At 43.4% G+C, this 25133-nt stretch overlaps 2 protein-coding genes across 11 annotated transcripts in view; both read right to left on the reverse strand.

Annotated features, from left to right (window-relative positions):
- Positions 1-24632, reverse strand: part of CREBRF (CREB3 regulatory factor) — a 40363-nt gene extending 15731 nt beyond the window's left edge. For 7 of the 10 annotated variants that reach the window (XR_012675930.1, XR_012675929.1, XR_012675932.1 and 4 more), the window contains exons 1-3: positions 10302-10427; positions 1132-1309; positions 26-151 (exon numbers count right to left, since the gene is read on the reverse strand). Coding sequence is in view for 6 of the 10 variants with exons in the window: in XM_075164391.1 (XP_075020492.1) it covers positions 26-151; positions 1132-1140 (135 nt within the window). In the remaining 4 variants the exon portion in view is untranslated. Of the gene's footprint in view, positions 1-25; positions 152-1131; positions 1310-9685; positions 10099-10301; positions 10428-22177; positions 22226-24471 lie in introns of those variants that run through there. The other 3 variants (XM_075164387.1, XM_075164392.1, XM_075164389.1) reach the window with 3 other exon arrangements.
- ATP6V0E1 (ATPase H+ transporting V0 subunit e1) lies at positions 12065-24664 on the reverse strand. The gene is made up of 4 exons (XM_075164395.1): positions 24472-24664; positions 22178-22225; positions 16575-16702; positions 12065-13639 (listed from the first exon to the last, which is right to left on the reverse strand). The coding sequence occupies exons 1-3, from the start codon at positions 24573-24575 to the stop codon at positions 16609-16611; spliced, it is 246 nt and encodes an 81-aa protein (XP_075020496.1). The 5' UTR covers positions 24576-24664; the 3' UTR covers positions 12065-13639; positions 16575-16608.
- Between the last annotated feature and the right edge of the window lie 469 nt (positions 24665-25133).

Raw genomic sequence — 25133 nt, forward strand, 5'->3', positions numbered from 1 at the left:
GTACACACATGGAAAGATGACCTACCAGTTCATACATGAAGTCTGGATCTGAACTGCTTGCCAAGAGATCCGTGCTCATCAGAGTCTGCTCTGAAAACACATGGCTCCGAAAGGCGTCCCCAAAAGGAGGGTCCATTCCACTCACACTGGGCTACAACAAAATTGATACTGACATTTGAAGCATGCTATAAAAAGACATATTATTTTCTTCAACAAAACATAAAGAGTATTGCCATTTCATCCAAGTCTCTGAACTTGTGCTATACTTGCATCTGGAAGGTTTTTATCTACACAGATAAGCGTGTCAGTTCTCAGAGCGACAGAATGCTTTAAGAGCTGCTAACAACATGCAGCGCTCTAATCAAAGGACACATTTGTATTCATCATATAGCTGCAAGAGCATTGCTCATTCATTCTTTTTTGTTGGTTTGAAATTCTCATGCGTTTGCCAAGTTTAGGGATATGTTAGCATTTGTAGAAGAGGAGAGTGAGTACTGGCAAGATCTGCGAGTATCAATAGGCACTACACGATTGCAGGGCCTTCACCCTAATACAAACCATTTTGTACTAAAGCAGTGTTGACTGGTTTTAGAACTCACAAAACCTCCACCTGAGATTGTAACAAAAGCAAAATTTATTACAACTAAGTCAAGAGTGTTGTATCTCTCGAGAACGAAATGGAACTTTGCAAAAAAACATTATGCAGGATGACTGGGCATGCAGGGAATGGGCACCAAGGCATTCTGCTACATTTAATTCCAAACCTCTATTTCTCTTCTAGCCACACTTGCCCTGAGGGTTGGGAAGGGAGAAACACTGTACTGCTGAAAGTCATTCAGTGTGCTGATGTGTGAATCACTGCAGTAATAAAAGGCTGCTCTCCAGGCATCCACCCTCATCAAGACGACAACTCTGCTGAATCTTGCTGTGTGAACAAATACAGTACCGAGAGCAGCAACATAGCTTCCACCATAGACACTACTAGGACCCTAAAAAATATACACCATTTAATCTCTTATAAATTCTCCCTGCTAATGCCAGTCAAATTTGCTCTTAAGCTTTCTTTTTTTTTTTTTTTAAATAAGGAAGCAGAATTATTTACAGAAGCAAATAAAATCATAACAGACTTACCTGAGGCATTTCCAAGCCCAGATTCCCCAAATCCAATTCCAAACTTCTTGTTTTATTCACTTGTAGATTTCTTTCCAGCTTTACTTCAGTCTCGATGAGTTTACACAATCCATGCAATTAAATTTTTCCTTAGGTTAACTTCGGTTCACCCTGATGGAGCTCTTCTATTTGTAGGCTTCTGTGTAGAACAAACACAGCAAACCCCCAAGAAAGTAAGTAATCCTTCACCAAAAAGGTGGTGCTTAAGACAAAAATTTCCCTTGAAAACTGATTATTCCTCATGCTGGAATATATAACAATTTTCTTCCCCTGCCATCTTTCAACGAATGAAAAGCCACAGATGCTACAGAACAGAGTTCCTGCAAAAACCTTTTTGACTGAGTTACATTTTGTTGCCTTTTTTCCTCGCTACCGAGACCACGAGCTCTACAGACCTATGAAAAGAAAAGCCTGCCTAATTGGAAATAATGACTAGCATACTGCTGGGTAATACAAGAGAGAAACAACCTTTATGACTAATATAACAAAACCAATAAATTCTAAAAATGTGCCAGGCAAACGTCTCAAAATACTAATTTCAAAATAGGCAGTAATAACTGTTTCAGCCGTATCTCCTCCTTTTCTTAAGAGATTAATGCATCCAGCATCAGATAAGATTGTATCAATCACTCATACAGCAACATCTAGTGGTAGAGGGATTGCAGCAAGCATGCTCACCGTCCAGCAGTAGAGGAAGGGAAGAGACAGACTTCCGCAACACAACAAATTAAAAATTGTGCCAAATTCAAAGTTGCCTAATAAAATATCTTCTCTATTAATTTCGAGTAAGGCACATGTTGAAATTGGTCCAATTTATCTATTAGTAATTTTACCAGTTTAGTAGTTTCTATAGACCTGCTGCTACTTCAGATGTATATCTAAAGACTTTTCCGAACCTCATATCCTGTTTAATCCTGCATTTTTTAACAACATAAGGAAAAACTGAACTGTAGAAAAGCAAGCACTTAGCACAAACATCAGTAACTATATCTACACTAACCGTATGACAAAAGACTCATAAAATAAGTAACAGAAAGTAAAAAAGAACAATGTTATATCAAAAACAATAAGAAGAAGTTATCCATGGTATCGAACCTCAGTATCTAATGTAACTACATTGTCTTCAAGGATGCTGCTTTCTTACTGTCTCGCTTGCCTGCAAGATCCCTGCCCTTATATAAAAAGTCTCTTTAACAAAAAAGCCGCATTAGAGGAGCATAATCAAAAAACTGATCCATCATACTTGTACAGTGTTTCAGCATTATCAGTTAAAATATATTTGTTTCTTTGAGCAGAATTCTTCACTTAGCATTGCTCCTAAGTCAGACTTTGGTGCAATCTGCTCAGGCTATGTTTATTATCTTGTTTTGAAAAACAAATAGTAAAGTGAAAGTGTTCTCCTACACTGGAGCTATGCTCAGAACCCTCCTCCCGGCAGCACATGACGGCATCCCTGTGTTTATTCCTACTTTCAGACAGTATCTCAGTGATTTTGTTATATTCAGCATATATACCATCAGACTGTGGTAAAAACAGACACTACGCAGAAAGTCTTTACTCATCAAAACATACTGCTTTTCAAATAGCAGCTAGAATATAAAGAATAACAATTACAAGTCCAGTTACGCACAAGTTCTCAGTAAAACCATGCTATCAGTGCCAAAGCAAGCCCTTCCTTGTAGGGCCCTGTGTCAAGTAAGAGCCAGTTCCTTCTGAGAAAATTTTCTTTCTGCTCTAAATCTTCCAGGGAACTCTTTTTACTTATCTTAAAGTGACATTTAAAACTAAGTTTGTGTCCCAGGACAACATGCCTCAACAACCCCCATCTCCCTTCACCCAGCAAAGGCCACACCGCAGCAGAATTAGTCCTGGCTGTGCTGTTAAAGTGGCACGAATGACTAATTGACTTTTCAACCTAGCCTGATCTAGGAGAAAGGGCCTGTTGTTTAAAACAAGTAAATGATGATCTCATACGCAAAGAAAGAGGCGAGAAGGGTATCATCTTTAATACCAATCTACACCTGAGTAGTATCTTACTTTCCACACAGAGTGGCAGACATTGATGTCTTTTTCAACAGAACATCAGATTAATACTTTGACGTCAACACCAGAACACCACCACCACCATCTGCATTCACATGGGAGACTGTCAAAGTTCTGCCACTGCATGATATAAAGGGGAAAGAAAGGAGACGTTTGCTGCTTCTTTACTGGTTATTCTTTGCTTTTATGTTTTGAACACCTACCTCAAGCCATTCCACTGTCTTTCACACACAATTAGGAAAGGGGGATGAAACTTTCTGTACTGACACTGATTTCAGTAACAACTGACCAACGCTTCCAAGTGTCAGGATCAGGGAGCTTTTGCATCATTTACAAATCCTCAAAACAGACATAAACGTTTAAAATACCTTTACCATCTCAAAGACTGGAGTAATCTTTTAGCTATAAACTTATAGCACCATTTAAGAATGACAGTGTAGTCCTCCCAGGTCAAAGCAGTATATCAGCTAATCTGATTGTTCCCATAATTCTCTTTATATTTCATTCTTGACATTTTATAATATTAATATTTAAATGTGATTTGAATCCCGTTAGGATCTATTCAAGTATTCTACAATGTAAGATTTTTCTTGGTAGCTCTACAGAGGGAGGAAACATGGTGAGGCCATAAAAAGACAGACACTGCCTCAGGGAGCTGCACAATCTAGGCATGCTTCATGCCCCCAACAAAGCAGACCTACTTCTGACTGCTTTCTAAATTTCCCAGAATCATCAAGATCTTCATTAAAAGACTCCCAGTGTTCACACTTAACTACCAGTATTTTTTCATGAACTGGTAAATTAAGATGTATAGTAGAAGTCAACGATACGTATGGAAGCACAGATGTAAAATCTGAATTTGCTGTGAAGTAACTTTGTAGATCACAGCTGAATTTTTACAGAATTTATCATTATTGGCACTCTCAGCTCAAGACTGAGTTAGAACAGAATAGTACAGTTGTTACGTTATCTATAATGAATACAGATTTGAATGAACTGAAAGATCTGTGGCAGAGCTTAAGAACAGCAGTATAAGAATTACTGAAGATAAATATAGCAGGCGTTTCTACTTAAGGACAATTTTCATTAATGCCTTACATCAGCCCTTCCCAAACGCGAGATACAGAGGTGAAATCCTGTAGTTGCTTCACACCAACTGAACCGCAGGTGGAATACACGGCCCGAGGCACCGGGCAGGGTGCCGCCACTCCTTTTGGCAGCAGCCTGCAGTTAAATCAGATTAAGGTGATTAAGGAACCAGTCCCTGAGTTGGTTCTGTGTCTGCAGATTCTTGAGTCACATCAGTGCAGAGCTGCGCCTCTGCTCCTGGGAGAGGGCTCGCTCCTTCTCTCGGGCGTGAGGAAGGGCAAGACATCTCAGGAACTGCTATGTTCATCTAACATTTACGAATTTGGGGTACTGATGGAGGCATGCATATATACATTGGTTAAAATCCCCATCGGTCATCAATAAGTAACCAAAAACTGTTCTATAGAGTTAATAATTCATTAATCTAATGACAAATCCTAATAAAAATCCTCAGCATTTATATTTACTTTTTGAAAACGCGCATTTAAAATAATTTAATAGTGGTCCCAAGACACCTGGGAAGACTGAACTTCAAACAATCTAATGGCAGGCTTATTACATGACATTACTGATGCAGTAGTACACTTAAATTGGCAGACAGCAGGACATAAACTCAAAACATGCCGCATTAAGGAGACACATGGCAGTTACCATGCACGTTCCATTTCCCTAGACTAGGAAAACACCCTTCTGCAACAATACATTATCTCCAAAGAGTCTCTATAAGAGAACAACCTAAACTGCCAGCTTTCAGCTTGACAACTCTGAAAGTCTTCCTCAGTCACCTGTATGAATCATTTGTACTGTAGCTATAACTAAAGTTGCTATTTCTGTCTCAATTCAGATCTGTATTTTGTACAATTTGAAAAGCACACAGAGCGTCGCCATACCATTTTGTTGATTGTACAGTGCTTATTATCACAGCAGCTAAATGCCTGTTATAAATCCATTACATGAACAATTACACTTTTCATGATGGTGACTGTGCATCATACAGCACAGTTGGTCAAAGTTACATTTTTGATGCAGATAAAAAAATAGCATGTCACGAGAGCCTGTCAATACTAAATCTACAAATTCAGGATAAAACATTCAAAATTATGAACTTTGAATTTCAGAGAATGTGCAAAGACTATGCCACATATTTTAAAAGAACCATTATGTACTATGCAGTGTTTGCTGTATATGGACATTTTATGAAGTACTACAGTTAAGAGATGCAAGAAGTTCTCCTACGCTTCTCTTAAAACTTTTTTCCTTCTACAGTTTGTGCCAATTTGTTTCCTATTACAGAACATGCTCTGCTCAGTGCAGTCTTCAAGCGCAGAACGTATTTTTCTTAGTTTTGTTTCTGAGTGTAATGTTCTTGGTTTTTTTTTTTGCTTCTTTCTACATGATTCTTCAATTATTAGCCAGACTTAAAAAAACGCTTTTACTTTTCTCCCCCACCACAAAATCGCTAAGTTTTCTTTTGTGATTTTTTTTTTTATTTTTTTTTGTAGCAGGTGAGCAAAGACACTCTTGTAAAAGGTCTTCCTCTGCTCCCACGCACCGTAGCCTCATTCACCTGCTCATCCAAAGAAGCCACGTCCCTCTACCTTCTCAGTAATATATTTGTATTAAAATGCCAACATAAGCATCTAAGACATTATGCCCTTTGCCTTCTCTGTCCTGGAGAGGAAACAACAGCTGCTTAAGACACCCAGATCCTAAGTTTGATGGAGCATTGCCATTTGAAAGAACTAAAGATAGGAAGACTGTTTCACTTCTTTTAAGCCTCTTCCCTTCAGGAGAGGGGAACTGCTACTTCACTGTCTTTGTTCCTTTTCCTCTGCTGACCTTCCCTTCCCCCAATATTATTTTTCTAATCCTACTTGCAGACAGACTTCAAGATCTGGAAGTGATACCACTAAACAGAAACTCTGGTCTCCAATCACACATGCAGCACCTCAGGTAAAAGAGCTGATGAAGTACCAAAAAGAATACAGCACTATGTTCTTTGTTTGAATTAATAACCCTACACATCCGTGCCAGCTACCCAGCTTTGGAGGGGGTATTCCACTTCAGCACGACTGCATAAGCAAATAGACAGATGCCAATAACTGATCATAATGTAAGAGGCAGAAGAAAAAAAGTTGTTTTTTTTTTTAAAAACCAACAAAAACCATATTGCATCTACGTATTTTATAACAACTATGCCCAGAATAATATATTCCTACTAGAAGCGCTAGCTTTTCTGTACATTCTGGAACAAAGACTGAGATTTTATTATTATTTCAGCGTCAAGAGTGGGATGTGCAGCATGTTAAACTTATTAGAACTATATTAACACACTTTAATTCATTTAAAAAACTTTTTATAGTTAAAATATGAATTGCATAAACCTGTATTAAAATACCACTGTAGAGTTAGGAGAGTTGTTTGCACAAGAGAATTAGCAGTAAGACTAACATTCACATTTCTTTTGAAGCCAGAGATTTCCCCTGAAGCAGAGCGCGGCCAAAGCAAAGACAGAAAACAAAAGCAAAACTAGACAACAATTTAGCTTACAACCTCCAGGAATATTCTACATGCCTACATGATGTTTTTTTCTATATTTTTTTTCTGACAGTGCAAAGTCTTCCAGGGTAAGAAAAAAATCAATTCTATAGTTCCCAGGAAAAAATCTCTTATGATGAAGGGAATGGTATAGTCTACTCTTTATACTGTAAAATTATGTTTTGTTATACTTTTGTTAGAAATGGGTTATCAGTACAGCATACTTCAAAGCGAGCAACAAATCAGAAAAACACACCTGTCAAAATAGTCCAAAAAGTAAAAAAAAAACCAGCATAAGAATTCAAAACCATAGCAAAGTCTAAACCTTAAAATCTATGATTTTCAGAAAACTTTTGGCTTGACTTTGAAGCCAATGCCAACTTTCAAGCACTTCTTATGAAGTGCCCAATATCCTTATCAAACTTTTCTTTTAAAACATCATTTAATTAGGCTTCACAAACCACACAGCATGGACATGCAAGTCATGGGAATCTAAACCAGTGCGTTCCCTTATTTATACCACACTACCAGTCTATTAGTTGGACAGAAGCTTCTGTTTATTCCCAATTAATTTCTGCTAATGCTGAAGGGACTTCAAACCTTTGTCCTTCAAAAAGCTCTTTTGCCACTCTCATTTAAAAAAAACATGGCAAGGATGTTCAATGGCTTGATGCCTCTGCCGCAGAATTTTCTTCATCAAACACAGAACAATTCTTTCTTTGCTCAGGTAAACTACTGGCTACAAAGCACTCTAAGAGGTCTCTGAGTTATTATTCACGCCTCTAAAAAGTACTGTCACTGAGCATTGATACCTCTACAAGAAACCTTTGCTGCTAGAACAATCACCCAATATAGTTCCTGTAGAAATTCTGACTTCTCATTTAAGTTGCCAACAATAAAAATCAACCAAGTTTCTAAAACACCTGTGTCTGCCCCTCTGTAATTCTTACTATGAAAACATACAGGTAATAATAATAATAACAATTAACCCTCTCCACAAGGATGCTTAGAAGCCACTTGGTTAAGCGATCTTAGGCCAAAGGCTAACCAACCTTTTATCACCATCTTTAAAACATTTTTAAGTGTTTGAAAGATAATATCAGAATCTGATTCTGTTTTGCACGTTATGTATTGCATGATTTCAACAAGTTACCCTCAAGTGCCAAGAACATAAAGATTATGCTTACTTTAAACGAGAAGTTAACATTTCAGCTGGCACAGCTGAATGATTGAAACTGTTCAGCCTGTTGTGTAGAGAAGCCTGAAAAAGAGCATGTGTTTTATACTGGAGCGTGACACAGTGAATTCTGGTCATTAAATTATCTTTGATATCTGATCAGTTACATTAGATGATGCCCTGAGAAACACTGTGGGCTGGCCTCGCCATGCTGCGCGGTTGTGTTAAACCACTGCCAACTCACAGGGATACCAGTAATACCGTGGGCATCGTTACATAAAATAACGTCCAAGCTGTGGACCTTCAGGGCGGAGGGGAAATAAAGTTCAGGCTTCGGTCCTTGGTGACATGAGGGGCTTTCGGCAACCTGCCCCTGACTCAAAGCCTGCGTGAACTGAATCCAGACCCGGAGAGGTGTCGAAGACCCGTGTGGGGAGACGCTGAAAGCCGGAGGCAGCTGCTGAGGCGGCCCGGGGAAGTTACCGGTGTTTTATAAGTCAAGTCTGTGGGAACTGGCTCACAGCAGGAGGCGGGAACGCGCCCCGTCCTCCCCTCGGAGGGGGGGAACCGGACCGCCTGTGTACGGGCACTGCCTACCCCCCCCCCGGCCTTGGGCACCGGCCGCCGGCCGGCTTCGGCCGCGCCTGCGGACCCCAGTGGCCCGACCCCCAGAAGCGAGACGCCCCGAGGCAAAGCGCTCCAGAGGGACGGGGCCGCGGGCACCCTCCGCAGCTAGGGGCACCGCTCCAGCTCCCGTCCCTCCCGCGGGCAGCGGCAGGGCAGCTCTCGGCAGAGCAGCTCTCGCCCGGCCCGGGCGGCCCCGGCCCACACCGCGCCCCCGCCCCTGACCCACTAACACACCTCCCAGCCAACATGGCCGCCCCGCCAGCCAGCGCGGAGCGCAGCCTAGCCCGGCCACCACCGCCCCGCCCCGCCCTCCTCGCCCGCTCAATGGCTCGCTCCTCAGCCACGCGCGCTCCCATTCGCCGCCGCCCACGCCGCTCACCCGCCCAGCGGTCCTTTCAAGCTAGGGTGAGGCGACATGTAAACAAACCCCCTTCCGCCGCTCCGGAGGGGACCGGCCGCGGCCCCGGGCCCCCCAGGCCGCCCCGAGCGCCGCCGAGCCGCGTCCGCCCGCCCGCGGGGCACTGGAAGCCCACGCCGGCCTGCCCCCCGGCCCCAGCGTAGCGGAAGGGGCGCGGAGGGCTCCCCTGCCCCGCGGGAGGCAGCCCCCGCCCTGCGGCCCCCGCGAGGGCTGGGGGCGGCCGGCGCGGCCTCCCCCAGAGCGCAGCCCCCGCCGCCCGGAGGAAGCCCCTTCCCAAGCGTCCCGTGAGCCTCCATACCCCTCCGCCCCAGTCAGTTACATAAAACGCCGTGCCAGAGCGGGGAGAGTCCCGCCCGCCGCCCTGCCCCGCCACTCGCAGACCGGCCCGGGACCCCTTCTCCGCCCCCTCCGGCCCCACAGCCTTTCCTCCGGCCCCGCAGCCTTTCCTCCGGACCAGAGCCGCCCCAGGCAGAGAAACCCCCCACACCCACGGGTCACCCCCTAGCCGTCCCGAGCATTCAAACAGGTCGAAAGCGGAGGAGGCGACTGCGAGCCTGAAAGGCAACAGAGCGCAGGAGCTGCCGAGCCCTTCTGCATCCTATCCCTGCACCGGTGCCGCGTACCCGGGCAGCCGAGCAGCCCCTCCACCCGCACACCCAGCAGGACCGGTCTCCCCCGGCAGGACGGCGCTTTCGCTTCCCCGGCGCTCGCTGCGAGACTCGCTTTCCTTGTAAAGGCACGGGCCGCCCCTGACGGATGGAGGCTGGAAGGGACGCTGACAACTCGCTGCTGAGCCCGTGCTCCGTCCCCTCCGCAGCCCCTCTCGCCGCGCCCTCAAGCCACATCGGTGCTGCCCCCCCAGCCATCGGGCTCGAAACCCCAGCTCCGGCAGCCGGACGCCCCCCGCGCACAGCGGCTCTCCCGCAGCCTCGGCAGCCACACCCCCCAGCGGAGCGAGGGCAGCGGAGGGGGCGGCGGGCTGCAGCCGCTCCGCTCCCCTCCTGCCCGCTGGGCACCATCCCCGTCCTGTTCTCCGGGCAGACACACCCCTTCCCGCGCCCCGCAGCCCCCCGCCCGGCGCGCACACACGAACACCGCCTCCTCCCCGCCAGGACGCCCCCCGCCCGCCACCGCCCGTTCGCAGCCCCCCGCGCTGCCCTCCCGCCTCCCCCGGACGCAGCTGCCGGCCGGGGCCGCTGCCAGGCCCGGTCGCCGCCGCCCCCCGCGGCCCGCACTCACCGGGCGGCCGGGGCTCAGCAGGGGGCGCCGCCCCGCGCGCTCCGGCCCGGACCCTCCATGCGGCTTCGGGGTTTGTTTTGTTTATGTCCCTTCCTGACGGGTTCCCGGAAATCGCGTGACTCGCCCCCCTCACGTGGGGAGGGCGGGCGGGCGGGCGGGGAGGGGGGGAAGGCCGCGCCAGCCAATGGCCGGCCGCCGCCCCGCCAGCCAATGGGGCACCGCCCCGGCGGGGCCGCCCCCGTCACGTGACGGCGGAAAGGCGCGCGGGCGGTATTTAAGGAAGGGCGTGCGGTGGGGCGGCAGCTCCGGCTCCGCAGAGTCTCGTCGTTCCTCTTCTACCTGCAGCTTTGTGCGTCTGCTACCGTCCACAGCCACGCACAGAGCCCCCTTTCACAGTGACAGGTGGTTGGCCTCCACCACTTAAGACACAACTGGAAAAATTACTAATAAAAAAAAAAAAGACCATTCTTATCTTACTATTTGTAAAGAGTATTTATTCTGCTGTCTAGACGGCTTTTTGCATTTCACCCCTCTGCAGTAATAAAACTTCCTTCCACTGTACCTAAAATTCATCACGCCTCACAATACAAAAAAAACCCCACTACACCAAAACCCCCACTTTTTTTTTGCCCCAGGGACTTTGTAACACATGATCCTGGAAACAAGGGACCAGCCACCCTCCTCTGACAAGTAACTTAAAGCCCTTCGCGCGTAAGTAAAATGCTTCCGTGATTTCCAGCAGAGGAAAAGCAAACTTCCAGAAACTCTTCAGAACAATTTCCTGTGAGGGGCACAGATGCAGATACCTGAATCTCCTAAACAATACGAACAAAAGAAGTTAAAAGCATTTGAAATGACCCTGACCTAAACACTTGCTCTACCTGCTGCCAATGTTTATGACTTAAAGACTTCAAGACTTGACTATGGAGCCAGTTTCCTTTATCTTCCTCACTTGTTACCTTCCCCCAAAATACCAGTACGCATACAGAGATGAGGCTGTTTCCCTGCAGACCGAAGCTTTCCACCTATCCCAAGCACTAGCAAGCTTCCGTCATAGACACTTTAACATTTTGCATTCTCTTCTGTTGTCACGAAGCACGAGGAAGCTGTAAAGGCTTCGATACCTGCATTGTTTGTTAAACGCCAAGGGCTGAATCCGTCTGCTCCGATTTCCTGCAGTCATGCAAAACAAGAAATTATCTGAAGCAGTGTTAATTCCTGGCACACATGGAGCAGACCATTCCATAATTATGATGCAGACAGTAGGTCACACAAGATTCAGCAGAACTGAAACAAAACATTATTTTTTCAACTTCTTCAATCATGCTACTACCTCGTATCTGTGTCAGAAAATATTAGCCATTCAGATAAAGGGAAATTTCTTTAACTGGAAAGCACCTAAACAAAAATTGAACTATGGCTTGTTCGTCCAGGCTTTAAATCGTTCTTTATATTAAATTCGCCAACAGTGAAACATGCCATGTGAACTCTCTATCTTCTACGTTAAGCAATAGCTTAGAGCCTAAAATAGAAAGCTTGTTAAAGAAAGTGATAATACCAATATACTAATACCACTGTTTGTCACCGGATGTTTTCTTTTTTGACGTCGCACTTTAAGGTAAATATGACAGGCAGATCAATATATTTTAAACACTGTTACATACTCAAAATTGTCAACGATGTCTTGAAGCATTTCTCCTCTCCTCCCCATACAATGTCAACATATATTACCCTCCACACACTTCAAAAAAACCCAACCAAACAACAACTTAAGCTTTTACAAGATCATTTGGTTTCCAATTTTCTTAGGAATTATTTGCCACAGACTATATAGCATTATGGCGTACAACTTCTCGCATGTTAAAATACAGCTCTCAGCAGTAGGTAACTTGAAAAAAAATCCACTGTTCCAGGCCCAACAGTCGCTATGCTTATTCATAATAATGGACACATTCTTATTTCTTTTGCAATTCACGCTGTCCAGTTTTCGATCACTACAAGTTACAGCATTTTGTCAGGATCTCGGAATTTCCTGTATAGTAATGAGTGCTATCTCATTGAACACGTTAACAGTGCTATCCAAAAGGATAAAGGAAAAAGAATGAACCGCTCCGTTATGTCCTTGTGCGTAACAATAAAACACAGTAAGGGATGATTGCAATTTATCTGGACATGACGTAAGGAGATAAGAAAGTATACAGGAAGACTCCTGTGCATTCAGCCTTATTTATATCCTTTGAAGCTATTCCTTAGCAAATGACTTACTAGGTTCATTCCCAACCCCACGGCCTCTGCCGACATTGAGGAGCCTCAGAAATCTTTCACCTCCGGCCTACATTGTCATGTGCTTTATCAGGTCTGCAATTCCATGTGCAAGCGTCAAGTCAGTATAAAACAATTGCTATGTTTTCTGTTCAATTCAAATTGCTTGTTACTACATGTATCCTCCAAAAAGGCCAGAGAGTAAATCAATCTCCTATCAAAATTACTATATTTACGCTTCATTCAAACTAGCCATGTTATCTCTGCTATTGAGTCCCCTAGTATCAGGCAATGGGAAGTTCATGGAGAAGAGGCTCAAGCTAGGCATTCACTTCTTCCTGCAGACCTTTCAGCAATTTTAGATTGCAAACTTAGTCCTATCTAAGGGGACCTATCCGAGGGGTCTTGATACAGGCAGTAAGCGTGCTCGTCTCATCACACTATATGACTTTATTACAGTTCATCCATATCATCCAAGTTCCTCAGCTCAACTCTGGCTAACTATGGTCTGATTAGAACCGCAGAAAAGTACATCTTAACAGTTAAACATGGCACAAGAGCATTTTGTATAAAGCGGAGGATTACTTTTATTTCCAGGCATGAGAAACTTAAGACCAAATTTCCCAAGAATAGAACTAATTTTAAAAAATAAATGCCATCAACATGTGGCACCACTGTTTCTCCTCTCCTCATGCAGTTTCATTGCACACATTTTTTTCAAGTGCAGTCAAAAACAACAGGGGTGAACAGCACAGCAAAGACAACCTAAGACCTGTAAGATATATACAGTGTTCCTATAGAGTGAGTAAAATGAACACGAAAGCTGACTCTATGACCCATAAAAACTTTAGAAATTTTCATCACATCTGAAGTTAACAGACAAAAATTTACAGTATGGAAGAGGAGTATAAATTGCATTAGGCACACTGTTAAACAGTACAGTAGGAGAAAATATAGGGCTTTGAACAAGCCATTTGAAGGTTAAGGCATTAATGCAGGCTTGGTATCCAACCAACTACGTTAAGGGCATCTTTGGGTCAGTGGAGTTTTTCATCTGGAAGAAATCTCTTCTTTACCTGCAAAGCAAGAGGCAACTTAATTATTCCTTTCCATGGAGACAATTTACTAATCGAAGACCTGTTTGTTAACCACAACTATTTCATTCCACAAATGCAATGAGAAATGGTCAAGAACTGTAGATAATCCATCTATATGGAGCTTCAAGAATGATCTCTACTTTCTTGCTTTCTTAGCAGTTTCGCTTCTGAAGTTACTGCAAGTAGTTTTAGTTACATTATAAGCTGGTAGAACAACTATTTTACTAGAAAGTTTTCAATGCTGTAACAGCATCCAGTCATCTGGATGCTAGCCCTTCTTGCACTTGCATGAAGAAAGTTCCCGGTCTGAGAACACAGACTGTAAATTGGCAAGGTAAGGAGAAAAGGCAGCATTAGATCACATTGCTTAGAAGAGGCTACAGCCCATATCTACCACAGCTACAGAAGTTTGCATGTTCTTACATACTGTCATCCAAGCCACTAACATGATTATATAGACAAGTCATGTGATACGTCATCATCACTTGAACTGGAGGAATACTGACCAAAAAGAAAGACCAAACTTCTGTAATTTGGCATCATCACCACTTAAATTGGAGGGATACGGACTGAAAAGAAAGACCAAACTTCTGTAATTTGGCATAGATCAATCACGTCAGCATCTGTAGAAGATCCTCACTAGAATGCAGTAGCCTGCGTGCATTTTCAGCCTGCTCCATTCGTCAAGTAGAATAGGTTTGCTTAGACTATACTAATTTTTAAGTAAGATCTCTCCACTTTGGGAGTTAGTATTTCATTCTCTTTGCTTTAACTCTTTGCATTGTCTGTACTAATCCAGCCAAACCTCAACTGAAAGAGAAGCGGGAGGCAGAAAAAAGTATAGTTCATGCTCCTTGAGTGCTGGAAAAGCACATCTTAAGAGACAAAAATAACTGGTCAAACAAGAAGTGGTAGCTATGTTTATGGGATTCTGTGCAGTGTCAGAGAGATATATCCCAACTCTTTCAGATGGGATCTAATTCACAGCTCCTGTCTAGTGAGAAACTCAACAGGAGGCTCTGAGTGCAGAGGCACACAACAGCAAAAGACACCGCAGCCTGATCAAGGTAGCCACCTCCTTGCCACTTAGCTCACTCAACACTACAAGGGTAATTCAAACAAGACCACGGAGAATAGCATGTCCTGTAACAGCACATTTCTAGCAAGAAAGAACACAGTATTTAACTATGATATTGGAGGACTATTATATGCTTTTCCTCTTTTAAAGCATTCTTTTTCACAAAGACAAGAACCTTCATTTTATTCCAGAATTAAGCCAATGAAATCAGATATATAAAACGTTAAAACAAACTGCTTCATATAACAAAACAGCGTGTGCTATATACATCTGAAATTCTCCATTAGTAAGTTTAAAAATGACAGCTCCTCACAAACTTTCTGGCCATCCTAGAATGCATTTGTTCCCTCTCTTCCTTGGTACAAATTTACCTCCAGTTCTCTGGAAAATCCTTCACTGAAAGGGACGAGGAAAGGACAGATTCTTTCAGCAGGTGCCTAGAGTCCAAGAATTGTAGCTCATCTCCAGTTTGTCCTTGCTGGTTGCAACACACAGACCATTTATCAGTCAGAAGGAAGCCCAATTTTTATATCCAAGGCATCCGCTTGTCCAGATAACTACATTTCCATTTCAGATCCCAGGCAACTGAGTGATCCTATGGGATTCAGGGATCTGTATGCCCATTACCAGAATACACTGGTCTCTTGTTTTAGCTAGCTAACTATGTGTTAACACATGAGCAGTGAAAATGCACCTAGGCAATTCAGCTTGACTGACTTAGCTAATTACAGGCCTCTACTTGAAGCAGGTCAAGTCTACCTTTAGCTTCTGCTTACTGCTTAAAAGAGAAGATACAGACACATACACAGGCCACAGTATGACAACACCACAGTTCAGATGAAGCCTACATTGAAGCAGTGGAGCTTTGCTTCGAGGTAAATGTTCAGGATGCTTTACAGACAGCATTTAACTGTGCTATAACATCAACTGTCATCTGTCTGCTGCTACTGGACTTCTGTAAACAGAAGTTAAAGTAACAACAGCAAGGGGGTAGGCAGTTAAACCTAAAAGGACCAAAAAAAAAAAAACAACGGTAAAAAACTTAATTCAGTTACCAGCATAAAACCTAAAATTATGGATACTTCTTTCCACAGCTATCCTTCATTTGAACCTTTGATTCCAAATGCTGCCGCTCTAGAGAAACCTGAAGTCACGATGGTACTTTGAGTGCAAGACTTTGTATTTTTGCTGGTCATGTCAGAAAGCATGCCGAAGAACTGCCACAACAGCATTCCAATAGCACTACCCAGATAGCAACCACCAGGCTCATCTATGATTAAAGTTGCACACAGGCTATCATTAAAAAAAATAAAACATTCATCTGTAAGCTCAGTGTTAGTGCTATATATTGACAGGAGATAAAGAACCATTCTAACTGCAGTTCTCACTCTGACTTCCCAGATGAATGAGGGCAACTGCACATTGCCTTGGAAATCAGGACAGGGCTTGAATGAAGTGGTAGTAGGCTTGAAGAGAGGTTTAACAATTGTTAAAGATTAGGAAATCCACTTACGCTAGCTATTAAAAGACACCCCAGCCCAATTTTTTTTTTTTGTAGGAAGAAGAAACGTACTTTTCTCCTTACAAACCTGGGCTTACTGAACACAGCACCATATGACATGATAGCGGAAAAAATAACTGTACAAGAATTCAGTCTAAGCTTTTCATGGTATCCAGTCAAGATTAACATCCAAAAGATGTTTTGTTGCAGCCTATAGAAAGATAGATTTCTCCTGCAAAACAGCTAGCAATTCTGAACACACTGCTTACACTGCTGTTCAATTTCTCCTGAAGCTTTAGCATACCAAATATATTAATAAATCTGATCATACTCACCTAGTCAATAAATCGCAGCAGAGGACAGACATCCTTAAGGCCAGTGAGATTTAAGATACCAGATTGTTTCATTGCTTAACTGCGGCCCAAAGAGAGGGTTGAGTTGAGCCAGAATCGCAATCAGCCAACTGCAAAACAACCCCCCCAACCCAAAAGAGAGAACATCAGCCAAATTACAAAGCTTATGATAATGGAAAGGCTTGTCCAAAGCACAAGTACTATCATAGAAAAGATGATTTTCAGGAAGGTCTGATATCAAACCAAAATTTTACTCAAGCTCATACACAAAGACCAGAGACCACCAATGAAGATCTGGTACTGAATCATTCTGCAACTGAAACAATAAATTGTCCTGTCCAATTTAAAGCAACGCAAAAACACCTGACAGCGTTTCTCTCGTACTTTTTCTTTGACAGGAACATGTTTTGAGACATATGAAACTCAGGTATTTGTGGGCTCAGAAGATAGAAACATAAGAGAGACAAACCTTTTCTCAGTGCCTTTGAAGCATCCTTTAAACAAAGACCTCTGAGAAACAGTCTCTCTCATTTGCTCTTATTTTCAGTACATGACAACCTTGCACTCATGGAATATTTTTCATCTGAGATTGAACAAAAGTGAATTTAAACCTGGCACAGAGGTCATGAGACAGGGACCTGAAGCAAAAGGGTACAATGCTACAGGAACACACACACAAATTTAAAAACTCCACAACAACAAAGCCAACGACAACAAACCCCAGATCATCAGCAACAGCAGCCTTGTCATCAGAACAGTTCACAAACTAACACTGCAGAAGCCATAGCCAGAACCGAGAACAAGAGGAACATAGTTTGTGGAAAATATCCAGGAAAGCTAAACAGAAATAAATATTCCACTGTTAAAAGATATATTTGCTTTGTAAATATTACAAGATTCAGAGAAAGCGATGCATGCTTCCATGGATTTAAATCTATGTTAAATACTAACTATATAAACACATTTAGTGAATACACTGGCTCATCTGTCTGCTATTTCTAGAATGCTTTGTAAGGAGGAGAAAAAGCAGAGCAGCTTTGTAATGGGAGCCGCCACAAATGTATCAGAGTGCTTAGGCAGTCATGGAAAATTCCACACAAACCTTGACGCTTTGACCAGCAAATGAAGTGCAGGTCTGCTGTAAAATGGCTAGAACAGCCAGGGGCAAAAGATGTGGGCCAGACTTAAAGAAAACACATCAATAGTCTTAAAAATTACAAATATTTATTTTCAATGCCACTTTCAGTTTTGCACAAAGTAGGTCTCTAGTTAAAACGACATGCTGAGCCTGCAGCAGTCTATCAGTCATGCAAGCCTTGAAATACGTAGCAGGCTCTACAAAGCAATTAGAACATCAGCAAGACACCACCAAGAAGAGCCAATAACCTTTAGGTTGACATGTTTCTACTTTGCTATCCAAAGCGACGACAACAATGTATTTTGAAACCATGTTAATCATTATGTTACATTTACTTAAGGGAAAAGCAAAGTAGCTTTTAAAAATACCATGGAATTTATTTTGCAAGGGTTAATTTTCAGATACAAAAGACAGATAGAAGGGGTGCCAGAGCACTGCACCATCTGCCTTCGGCATCCTGAACTAACAGAAGTGGGAGGAGGGTAGGAACGCTAAAAGCCTGTTAAAGCACATTATTCTCTTTCTCACTGTACAGAAGGAAGGAACTCTATGCACAAATATCACCTCTCTATGCTTCTTGAGTTCAGACCCAGCATGGCTGTGAATTAAATGAGCTGGAAGCACATTCAAAATATTGACGTGTCCCAGCTGTATAACCATGCTTTAGGCAAGCACTGTGCAGTTTTGAAAAGCTATTTGTTGGGACCATGCTGGATACCAAAGCTCTGAGCTATAGTGGCATTACAGGTCAATAGTATATTCCTCCTCCCTGCTCTGCTAGGGCCTAATAATTTAAAGCAGTAGTTAGGCACTGAACTCTACGACTCCCTTGCATTCAAGGCAAGTCATGAAAAAGCTTTTCCCACGTTTTGTTAAGCGATGCTGCTTTATACAATAATCTATCATGACAACGCAAAACAAAACGTGGCATTCAAAGTAAAACAAAGTAAGCCTCTGTATCCAATGTGTAATGTTCTAGAGTTGCTAAGACCAGGTATAGCATTCAAGCCACCCACGGGTCCTTAAATTCTACCAGATTCCACTTACAACAGTTAGTGTTAATTACCCAGCTCAGACAAGGAAATTAAAGTCCCTTATGTTCTACCAGGAAGATATTTTAAAAGGTCTTTCTACCATAACTGCCATCTGTCTATGCTACACGCTACAAATTAAGGTCCTGCTATCTCTGTTTAAATGTCAATTTGAGCAACCATATTTTAATCCTTTTAGAATCAGTAGCAAATAATACCTTTTTTCAAGGATCCTGTCCTCTGTTCGTAGAATATCATGGTACTGTTTCAGGAACTGTTTTGTAAACAACAAAATAGTTTTTGACTTTAACAGTACCTTACAACATGGTAACCTATAATTTCTGCAGCAGTAACTCCTTCTACTTTGCCTTATATTTTATCAGGCATATTCCTGAGGCTCATGTATTCTCCCGCAAAAGGCTTCTGGGTACAATTTCTGTACACAAATTATGCACTTACCCATGCAAAAATTTTCCATAGAACAACCAAATTAACACCATGTGATCAATATGGTTATTCAAAACAATCACTGTTAAATCTAAACACAGAAGAAATAGCTTTAAGTCAAAATGTAATTGACTTTAAATTTAGTTACCACAAATTCAGTTTGATGCAAATCAATTTGTCAATCAGGAGGTGTTTAATGAAGACAGGAAATTGTTTTTTCCCTATTTTCAACTGGAAAGGTAACTCAAATAGAGTTCTAAACAACTAAAAACAAGTAGATAACAGTACCAGCCACCTACTAAGGACACACGAATACAGAGACCATACCTGGGACAACACAACAAGTTATTTTAACCCTAACATATCCGAAGAAGAATCCTCAGAAACCGTTCTTTCGGGCTTTCTTCAAGACATGGAAAACGAGTCTCTTCCCTTAGTCACTAAAATTAAGGTCTGAAATTTTTTCAATGCCTCCCCCAAAAAAGGAAAAGGATATGGCAAGAACAAACTTAAATCTGTTTGAATAAAACAGAAGAAAGAAAGGTTGGACCAGATGACCTTTCGAGGTCCTTTCTAACCAGGCCTGTTCTATGATTCTATACAGAATTCATGGAGAGAAACAAAGAAGGGAAAAAAAAAAAAAAGACTGTGTGATGAGGCAAGTTCTATCTTGGAACATGAGAAGAAAAATCTGCTTTTTGTTGTATTCTGGCAAGCAGACACTATATATGTAATTTATGTGGTTGGGTATAATTACCAATGGTTTAAAACATAGTAAGATTTTGCTGCTTCTCTTTTTTCAAGGTGTAATTGGAGAAAACCAAAGGTAATACAGAAAACAAGTTAGAGCCCACAAGATTACGAAAGAACTCCCTCACTGGACATGCAAGAACAGATTATAAATCACGTTAATGACACTAGATCTATAATAGGTCTGTTTCGGTACCAAAAAAAAAAAAAAAAAATTCACTAAACTTGCAAGTGAAATACCACTGTACATTTGAAGAGTTCACAGCATTCAGTCAAAGTTAAGAAATTCTACAACAAATACATTCCACATCATAATCCAGAGGATTCTACAGATGCCATGTGGCCTCAGCTTCAAGGAAACTGCCCTTCTTCAAACAATAAAGAAAAAGCCTAAGCTTCAAGGATTTTAGAAGAGTAGGACATTATTTCTGTTAAAATACAGAGTAGGAAGAACTCAAGTGAGAACTTTAAACTTAAACAAACCCAAAACAAAACCCAAAACACCACGCCCCCCCAACTTACTGTAACCTAGTAAAAATGAGCATCCAGTTGCCCTTTCTTAGCCAAGCATTTGGGAACCACCATGAGATTGGGCTGCTACATATTTTATGTGCAGGCAAGGAGGCTTTCAGAGCACTGAAATTCCCAAATTTCAATCCCAAATTCAAGTTGCTGGCACTACAAAGCTCTTCTCAAGTTTCTACATCTGCTCAGCAAAACTTTAATTTAAAAAACTATCATAGACACAAAATACAGAACCAAGTTTTCTGCAATTTTACAATTATCCAGAAGAATGATTTCTTAAGACTTCACGTGTCAAATACTCTGAATAAAAAAAAAAAATAGGCCTCACCCGTATAAAACCTGAGTATCACATTATTAAACTAGATCAAACCTGCATGAGGCTGTGCCACAGCCCAACCCAACATGGAACCAAACAGGCCCCTCCTGGAACATGCCGACACTGATAATATGGCTTTTGGCTGCCAGTTCTCAAGAATGAGTCTTGAGATTAGAGACGCATTTCTCTAAATATTCATGTTAAGCTCCTTAGAGTAGCATAAATAATGCCTAAATACTTCAGGAAAATACAAATACTACTCAGGTTCAAGTGGAACTCTGAAAAATTATTTTATTACAAGTTAACTCTAGAGATCTAACCAGCCTTTTACCAATTTACTCTCCATAACAAATTCTTCCCAAACACCTTTCAAAGTTATTTCTGCATAGCGCTTTCTTTGACAAGATCCGTCTCTACAGTCTTAAAGAGAAAAAACACACAGAAGAAAAAGGCGGGGGGAAGAGAGGGAGATAGAGAAAACAATAACCATACTTTCTCATCAAAAGTTTGTCACAAAAATTATTTGTCATATATCAAAAAAACCCCATATATAAGGTTTTCCACCCACTGCTCTACCAGATTTTGAGAATATATTCAACCAAACTAAGCAAAGCAAAACTCATCAGTCGGTTTAAGTTAGTATCACCTTAAAAATAAATATAAGGGTATAAAGAATGAAAAAGGCAAAAAGTCATTGCTCTGCTATGAATCAGAAAAATGGGGACAGACTTTTTAGCAGGGCCTGTTGCAACAGGACAAGGGGTAATGGTTTTAAACTAAAAGAGGGTAGACTCAGACTAGATAGAAGGAAGAAATTTTTTTACCATGAGGGTGGTGAAACACTGGCACAGGTTGCCCAGAGGTGGTAGATGCCCCATCCCTGGAAACATTCAAGGCCAGGTTGGACGGGGCTCTGAGCAACCTGATCCAGTTGAAGATGTCCCTGCTCATTGCAGGGGGGTTGGACTAGATGACCTTTAAAGGTCCCTTCAAACCCAAACTATTCTATGACTCTATGATTCTAGAATTGACAAACTGCCATTATACTTTACATTATACTGAGCAAATAAGCCAGTGAATTGGAAAGAAGTAATACCAAGTCAACGCAGAGCACTATTCAACAGTTATGTGTCAGAAGACAAGAGGAATTCAGGTTTGTTTTAATTCAGTATCCACCAACAGGAAAATGTTTTCTTCAGCAGGTTGAAAGTCTTTAGAACTAAGAATTCTAAGAGCTGTCAAAGAATACCATGTGTCTAAATCTCTGTGACACATTTGAAAAGCTTCCTCTAAAATGTCTTGAAGATATAAAGAAAGGAACTTTCTGTTATATCAGAACTGTGCCTTGATTAAGAGGCAAGACATTATTTATACTTACAACAAGTAGCAGCAAACAGCACATGTCACCAGCATTGTGTTGATAACACTGCAAAAAGGAAGGAGAGAAACAGCTGATTAGGTGTCATGTTATGACTGACCACAAGATACATTGGAAAAAACCAAAAAACAGCAAACAAGAACAAGTTCAAGTTTGATCATATGGAAGGTGACTCAACATGAGTGTTCTAACTTCTTCCAGCTGAGTAAGTTGCAGAGGCACAGCTATGACTCTGCAAAAGAACTGACACAGCTCCAGCAAACAGAAGTATACAGCTGTATTTAACAAAAATCATTCTGAAGAGGGGCAAAATCTTATGCAGTCTGTGTCCTTGCTCCATTTCACAGTCACTTCTACCAGCAAGTTAGTAAACTACTGAAACTGGATGTTCTAATGCTAACAGTAAACAATAAACATTTTCTCCATCTGCAAAATTCTGCTTACAGAAAATTTTATTTTATATAATGAATGAGGGTTTTGCGAATTGAATACAAAATAAAATCTCAAAGCCACATGAAATTATCTGTAGGGTAAGATTTTCCTTTCTTGCTGAAAGGAAACTGTGTCAGAAACCATAGTTAAGCTAAAAAGAAGCAAGAACCAAGCAGCTCTTGAAATTGGAAATGGTAAAACTGCAACTACACACACATATGATTTTGAAATGGGAGGAAAGGAAATGAGATTTTCTAACAGTGAATGATCTATGCAGCTCATGGAACTTGGTAGCAAAGTGGAGGGTTTTTTTTTCTTTTTAAATTATAAAAAGGGATTTCCCTCTATGTATTTCCTCCCTAAAGCAAGTAACAAAAAATCATGCTAGCTCAGTAACTTCCAGCTGTTCTGTGACATGGATAACATTCAATATTTTTCATCTATCAATACACACCCACCTTGCCAACTTTCAAACAAAGCTACATAGCCTGGATTAAGCTTCAGGAATCCCTCCTTTCCAGGGAGTCCCAGAGTCATTGTTTGGGAGTGAATTCTTAGGTCAGCTGAAGTTTGCATTTACTTCTTTTGTTAGAAAAAGAACAATCCTACTCAGAAACAGACTTTGGGTAGAGTTTTTTGTTTTGTTTTTTAAGAAGATGAAAAGTTAACAGACTACACAGTGTTACTATAGACATGCTATAGAATCAGAACACAGCAGTGCTCTATTCATATCTGTTAAACAATCCCATTTTGGAATAATGTCAGTACATCTGTTGGTGACCCACATACTTTAAGGAGATGCCTGGAAGACATATTTGCAGGGTATTTCTGAGGGCAGGCAAGTTTTCAGGCACAAAACACACTTCAGGTTTGAAATTGAGGCAGTAAATGTCAGAGCTAAATAGAACTTGAGGAAAATTCCTCCAAGTTTAGATAAACAACTAAGAGAAAAGACAGTTGGTACCTGTGGAGTAGAGGGGATGTCAGAGAGAGGAAGAGAGATTAAGAAGTCATTATCTCCTAGGAAAAAGAGAAAGACAAAAACTTGTCTACTTTTTAATCTGAGCAGCTACAACCACTGCAGGAAAAATGTCTCTGCTTAGATGCCCCGCTTTTGTCCTTAGGCCACCACAACTACAAGGCCACTAGCATACACTGAAGCACAGAACGTAGATCTATTACAGTAACTTTTTCAGTCTCATCCAACGTGGAACTAGAGGATGGTGAAGTAAGTTAGAAGAGGTCAAGTAAGAGAAGAAAAAGGAAATTATTGCTCCAACACCATCTAACTTAACAATAGACCTCCTTCCCGCAGGACGCTGTGTATGCAGACGTTTACAGGGCTTGAGGGGAAAACGCAAAGCCGTGAAAGGTACAGAGGCGCGGCTCCTGGCTCCGGCCCCACGCTCAGGAAGCCTCACAGGCGTTTGCTCCGGCCTTCCGCCGCTGGCTGGATCTCGCCTGGCACAGGCGCCTGGGCCCCGGGCCCGCCCGCCCGCCGCGCTGCGCCAGTACGGCGACGAGGAGCCCCCAGGACTACTGCGGTAGGAGGCGGCGGCTACGGGCCTGGCGGAGCGGCGAGCGCGGCAGATACGGCGCTGCGGCGGCCGCCGGGCCTCGACGGCGGGGGAAAGGGGAACTCGAGAGAGCCGGAGCCGCAAGGCCGCTACTGCCCGGCAGGCCCGCAAGGGCACGGCGAGCTTCCGCCAGGCCGCCGCCGCCGCCTCGGGGTACCGGGCCCGCCGCCGCCGTGGGCCTCCTCACACACTCCCCCCCTCCCCGTGCCTGAGGGGGAAGAAAGGAAGGGGCCCGCCGCCCCCCTCCGAGCGGCCCCGGCCTCCCGCCGCCCCCCGGTCACTCACCCGCGGTTAGGCCCCTTGGGTACGAGCCACGGCAGGACGCCGCCGACCACCCCCCAGAAAACGCTCATGACGATGATGGGCACCGTCAGGCCACCGTACGCCATGGCCGGGCTGGCGGGGGCGGCGGCGGAGGGAAGCTGCTCGGTCCGACCCGGCGCGGCGCCTCCCCTCCCTTTCCTCACGGCCGGCCGCGGCGCCCCGCCCCGCCGCGTCCGCCAATCAGCGCCCGCTACGTCACCGGAGCCCATCGGGCGGCCGCGCACCTGGCAGCGCGACGGGCGCGAGCGCCTGACCCCGCCCCCTGTGCTCGGCGCTGCCGGCGGCGCGAGCCCGCGCTGCGGGGCCGCCCGGCCCCCTCGGGCGGCAGCCGGGCCCGCCCCGCGCTGGCTGCCCCCAGCGCCGCGGGAGAGGAGAGGGGAGGGGAGAAGAGCCTGGCTTTGGGGTACGGGCTGGTCTTGAGCTCATCGAAGAACCGCCAGGATGGAGAAGGCTCCCGCAGGAGAGCCTGCCGTGCTCCGGCTTCAGCTCGGCAGCTGGAGAGGCCCCGGGCAGACGGGGAAAGCGAAGCCCAGGAGTTCGGCACACTGACTCAAGGTGAAGAAAAACCGAATTAAGCAGCACGGGTGCAGGCATGAACTGCGAGGGGTAAAACCTCTGAACCC

Source organism: Calonectris borealis, chromosome 15 (genome assembly GCF_964195595.1).
Source record: "Calonectris borealis chromosome 15, bCalBor7.hap1.2, whole genome shotgun sequence".
In the NCBI taxonomy this organism is placed as follows: domain Eukaryota; kingdom Metazoa; phylum Chordata; class Aves; order Procellariiformes; family Procellariidae; genus Calonectris; species Calonectris borealis.

What these genes read in the sequence shown, in the direction of transcription:
- ATP6V0E1 (XM_075164395.1), bottom strand. Translation starts at nt 24,575, where the DNA reads ATGGCGTACGGTGGCCTGACGGTGCCCATCATCGTCATGAGCGTTTTC. An exon ending in CCCAAGGGGCCTAACCGCGG is followed by an intron (nt 22,226 to 24,471) that starts GTGAGTGACCGG and finishes TCCTTTTTGCAG; the next exon opens with TGTTATCAACACAATGCTGG. An exon ending in GCTGTTTGCTGCTACTTGTT is followed by an intron (nt 16,703 to 22,177) that starts GTAAGTATAAAT and finishes GTTGTTTTGCAG; the next exon opens with TTGGCTGATTGCGATTCTGG.